The sequence below is a fragment of the Mizuhopecten yessoensis genome, unplaced genomic scaffold, assembly GCF_002113885.1.
Source record: "Mizuhopecten yessoensis strain PY_sf001 unplaced genomic scaffold, ASM211388v2 scaffold8649, whole genome shotgun sequence".
Taxonomy (NCBI): Eukaryota; Metazoa; Mollusca; class Bivalvia; order Pectinida; family Pectinidae; genus Mizuhopecten; species Mizuhopecten yessoensis.
In genome coordinates this window covers 52,787-58,473 of record NW_018407653.1, presented here as the reverse complement: position 1 = coordinate 58,473, position 5,687 = coordinate 52,787, and the positions used below count along the sequence as shown (strand labels likewise).

The 5,687-nt window shown below is 46.1% G+C and overlaps 1 protein-coding gene across 1 annotated transcript; it reads right to left on the bottom strand.

Annotated features, from left to right (window-relative positions):
* Positions 1–4,304: 4,304 nt before the first annotated feature.
* LOC110456304 lies at positions 4,305–5,191 on the bottom strand. The gene is made up of 2 exons (XM_021506954.1): positions 5,030–5,191; positions 4,305–4,853 (listed from the first exon to the last, which is right to left on the bottom strand). Exons 1-2 carry the CDS (start codon positions 5,189–5,191, stop codon positions 4,389–4,391), a joined length of 627 nt encoding a protein of 208 aa, XP_021362629.1. The 3' UTR covers positions 4,305–4,388.
* Between the last annotated feature and the right edge of the window lie 496 nt (positions 5,192–5,687).

The following is a 5,687-nucleotide window of genomic DNA, read 5'->3' as shown; positions in this document are numbered from 1 at the left end:
GTAACTCAGACACTGTCGGGTAGCGCAGACAATGTCCGGTAGCTCAGACACTGTCGGGAAGCGCAGACACTGTCGGGTAGCTCAGACACTGTCGTGTAGCGCAGACACTGTCGTGTAGCGCAGACACTGTCGTGTAGCGCAGACACTGTCGGGTAGCTCAGATAATGTCGTGTAAATCAGACACTGTCAGGTAGCTCAGACACTATCGGGTAGCTTAGACACTGTCGGGTAGCTCATACACTGTCGGGTAGCTCAGACACTGTCAGGTAGCGCAGACACTGTCGTGTAGCTGAGCCACTGTCAGGTAGATCAGACACTGTCGAGTAGCTCAGACACTGTCGAGTAGCTCATACACTGTCAGGTAGATGAGACACTGTCAAGTAGCTGAGACACTGTGGGGTAGCTGATACACTGTCAGGTAGATGAGACACTGTCGGAAGGCTCGGACACTATCTTGTAGCTGAGGCTCTGTCAGGAAGCTGATACACTGTCAGGTAGCTCTGACTCTGTGAGGTAGCTGAGGCACTGCCAGGTAGCTCAGACACTGTCGGTTAGCTGATACACTGTCAGGTAGCTCAGACTCTATCAGGTAGCTGATACACTGTCGTGTAGCGCAGACACTGTCGGGTAGCTCAGACACTGTCGGGTAGCGCAGACAATGTCCGGTAGCTCAGACACTGTCGGGAAGCGCAGACACTATCGGGTAGCTCAGACAAAGTTGGGTAGCTTACACACTGTCGGGTAGCTTAGACACTGTCGGGGAGCGCAGACACTATCCGGTAACTCAGACATTGTCGTGTAGCGCAGACACTGTCGGGTAGCTCAGACACTGTCGGGTAGCGCAGACAATGTCCGGTAGCTCTGACACTGTCGGGAAGCGCAGACACTATCGGGTAGCTCAGACACTGTTGGGTAGCTTACACACTGTCGGGTAGCTGAGACACTGTCGGGGAGCGCAGACACTATCCGGTAACTCAGACATTGTCGTGTAGCGCAGACACTGTCGGGGAGCTCAGACACTGTCGGGTAGCTCAGACACTGTCGGGTAGCGCAGACAATGTCCGGTAGCTCAGACACCTTCGGGTAACGCAGACACTATCGGGTAGCTCAGGCACTGTCGGGTAGCTAAGACACTGTCGGGTAGCTTACACACTGTCGGGTAGCTCAGACACTGTCGGGTAGCTTAGACACTGTCGGGTAGCTTAGACACTGTCGGGGAGCTCAGACACTGTCGGGTAGCTCAGACACCGTCGTGTAGCGCAGACACTGTCGGGTAGCTCAGATAATGCCGTGTAGCTCAGAGACACTGTCACGTAGCCTGACGCTGTCGGGTAGCTCAGATAATGTCGTGTAAATGAGACACTGTCAGGTAGCTCAGACACTGTCGGGTAGCTTAGACACTGTCGGGTAGCCCATACACTGTCAAGTAGCTCAGACACTGTCGGGTAGCTTAGACACTGTCGGGTAGCTCAGACACTGTCGGGTAGCTCAGACACTGTCGGGTAGCGCAGACACTGTCGGGTAGATCAGACACTGTCGGGTAGCGCAGACAATGTCCGGTAGTTCAGACACCTTCGGGTAGCGCAGACACTATCGGGTAGCTCAGGCACTGTCGGGTAGCTAAGACACTGTCGGGTAGCTTAGACACTGTCGGGTAGCTCAGACACTGTCGTGTAGCTCAGACACTGACGGGTAGCTCAGATACGGTCGTGTATATGAGACACTGTAACGTAGCTCAGACACTGTCGGGTAGCTCAGACACTGGCGGGTAGCGCAGACACTGTCGGGTAGATCAGACACTGTCGGGGAGCGCAGACAATGTCCGGTAGTTCAGACACCTTCGGGTAGCGCAGACACTATCGGGTAGCTCAGGCACTGTCGGGTAGCTAAGGCACTGTCGGGTAGCTTACACACTGTCGGGTAGCTCAGACACTGTCGGGGAGCGCAGACACTATCCGGGAACTCAGACACTGTCGTGTAGCGCAGACACTGACGGGTAGCTCAGATACGGTCGTGTAGATGAGACACTGTAACGTAGCTCAGACACTGTCGGGTAGCTCAGACACTGTCGGGTAGTTGAGGCACTGTCGGGTAGCTCAGACACAGTTGGGTAGCTGAAACACTATCCCATTAATCTGACATTGCCCGGTAGCATAGACACTGTCATGTGTGTAGCTCAGACACTTTCGTGTAGCCTAGACAAAGTTGGGTAGCTCAGACACTGTCGGTTAATTTAGACACTGTCGGTAGCTGAGACACTGTCGGGAAGCTCAGACACTGTCCGGTAGCTCAGACACTGTCCGGTAGCTCAGACACTGTTTGGAAGCTAAGATACTGTCGTGAAGCTCGGACACTGTCGTGTAGCTGATGCACTGTCGTGTAGATGAGACACTGTCCGGTAGCTCAGATAATGTTGGGTAGCTCAGACACTTTCAGGTAGCTGAGGCACTGTTAGGTAGCTGATACACTGTCAGGTAGCTCAGACTCTGTCAGGTAGCTGATACACTGTCGTGTAGCGCAGACACTGTCGGGTAGCTCACACTGTCGGGTAGCTCAGACACTGTCGGGTAGCGCAGACACTATCGGGTAGCTCAGACAGTGTCAGGTAGCTCAGACACTGTCAGGTAGCTCAGACACTGTCGGATAGCTGAAACAGTGTCAGGTAGCTCAGACACTGTCGGGAAGCTCAGAAACTGTCCGGTAGCTCAAACACTGTCGGGAAGCTCAGACACTGTCAGGTTGCTGATGCACTGTCAGGTAGCTCAGACATTGTCAAGTAGTTCAAACAATGTATGATAGCTCAAATACTGTCGGGTAGACTTTAGAGTGCTATCTCGCTGAAACACCATGTGGATGCATTGTACTGACAAGGAGAGTTCACTGGTTGGTGCCATTGTCCACAATGCTGAACAGGATTTAGATGTATAGATACAAACAATGGTTATATTATCAATACGTGTTAAAGGTTTCCGTACATTGTGTTACATGTAAGTGAAAATAACCATTGTGTGCGTCTAGTTGTACGAATGACATCAGGATGAATTACGTGGCAAACTGACCTACTTGCAAAAATGGTTGACACATTCTATCTTGTTGTGAAAAACAGTTCTTTACAGGAATTAAATAGTCCTTTTCGACACTTTAGAATAATAGATAAATGTTCAATCCGTGTATGGATAGTACGTAGGCAAACTCCGGTATACAAGAAAACATTTCTCAAAATACGCACCTAACCCGGTGCGCTTTTCCTCCCAGAGAGACACTAATGAGGCCGGTTCTGACTATTTCCATCCACTCAATACAATAATAAAATGATTGTCATTTCGGACTAACTCCAATGTGTGTTTTCATCAAAACATCTTCCGTGAATAAGTTCAATTTGAATAATATAAGTTCATTTTACTAATTATTCATTTGAGTCTTTCTCACGCTTCAATGGAGTTTTATATCCTAACAACATACACAATCATATGGAGACTATGTCCACGGGCGATGGCCGGTCCACACATGACCACCCAACCGGTCACAGTTTACTGACAATAGGTAGCTAGACCAGCCCTTACAAACACCCTCTGCTATTTTACGGTGTCTTCTCACCTAGCCAACATTTGGTATTTTTGTTACCTACAGGTAAGATTTTCATGTTGGCCAGGTAAGACTAGTGTTGAGTGCAGAACAATAGCCTTAATTACAGGTAATCGCTATAGTCAAACTCATAAAAGTAGATAACTTGAGACTATATAATATGTTACTGATTATTTATTTATTTACCAAACATTCAAACATAAATATTATGAAATACATACTCAGTACATGCATTTTTTTTATATAGCACTAACATATATAAAAATATAACAAAGCAATTATATTATACCTATTAAAACAGAAAAATATTAAGATATTAGGTGCTTAGTTTTACAAATATCACATTACCTATTCCGCCTTTGCGTATTGCAGAGTTATCTTCTCTTGTGAGCAGGTATTGATTGTTACGTCATTGGTTTGTGTGAGAAAATTACGTCGTTTTTTCAAAAATTGATGACGTTACTCTCACAAACAAATGACGTTAATAACTCTGTAATACGCAAAGACGGAAAGTACAGCAAGCATTTAAAAGCAATATTTGGCACTAAAACATATTCTTATATAAAAAGCACACCTATCAATCCAAAGAATAAAAAGTCAAAAACCTATTGCACAAAAACCCCCAACATATTTCAAGAACTATTATGGCTTAATAATTTACATGTATCGCCAAAAGACAATTAATACATATAAATAGGACATATATAAGGGACTAAAATTTTGGGTCAATTTTGAAGACCTGAGCTAAACAGTTTTTGAGATGCTGAATCAACATGCACGTGTTGACCGTATCATACACTATCTCAGTCTAAATGGAGTAAGTGGGATGCTGAATCAGCATACGTGTTCATATTGATATGTCCGTTCCGGAACCTGTCCTTGAGCTGAGTAAGGCGCTCGTCCAAACGTCCATACTTCTTCTTTCCTGGTCGTGGTTTTCCTCCAGCAGACAGTTGAATCATCCTAACCTCGAAAGCAGCCTGTAATTTCTGGAGCAACTTCACAATCGCATAAATGTTCGGGTGTGCATGCTTGCACATCCTGTTTACTTTACTGTACCATCCTTCTACATGGTTAGTTGTACGAGGCCCGGTGTTGTCATAGTGGTTCCGCAGGTCCAGCTGCTGTTCTTCCACCCACGTTTCTGTGACATAGTCCTTGAAACGGGTAACCTCTGGGCTGTTGTCCTCATTGTCATCAAGAGCATTGAACCAAACGTCCTCCACTTGTCGGGTCGGAAACAAGGGTAGGACAGCAGCTCTTCTTACCTCTACCGAACGGAAAACATACATGCAATACATTTCTGAAATTAGAAGAATTTGAACTACATGTATATAATTATTATAGAGGCTGCGATCTGTTTAGATTTGATGTGATTTTCGAGAAAAGCGGGAAGGTGGAACTAGGGATTCTTTTATTACTAATGTTAGATAATGACACTTACCAACTTTCTCAGTTCGTCATCCTGTTTGTAACCCGCAGCTAACCCACATCCCTGTGTCTTTCTCCAAATGCATTGCGTGTAATGGAACAAACAGGCTTTCACTGTCGTAAGTGGGAACACAGCATTTATCGCGTTTCGGGCAGCTACTTCAAAGTCCAACATGGCTACTTCTGGTACCAACATCAAATTCATTTGAAGCACAGCATCCCTCAAAAGGGTGAACAACCTGATGTAAGTATGTTCTGCTGTGTTTGGTAACAGTGCAAACACAAGAGGGAACATAGTTCCATTGACGCTGCCGTGAAGTGTGTATAACTGGCTGAACAATCCGGGACACGAATACAATGTTCCGTCACTGTACATGATTGATACCTGAAAAAGTTTTCTTAGATTGTCATCAGTAGCGAATATAATAATTCGCTGGCCTTGTTGGTTTGTGTCATCAGACAATACAAACCTCTCTTCGGCTGATGTTTCCTTCCACAGGTCGTCCAGCTGTATATCTTGCTGTCGTTGTGGCAATTTCGGCTCTGCTCCTGTATAATGCGGACTTGCAACTTTCAAATGTTGGTTGTTTTTTTTATCATGTCCTCAACATCATCATCATAGTCTCTGTCACGGAGATTGCCAAGTTCCTCTTCAAATCTCGACAACGCTT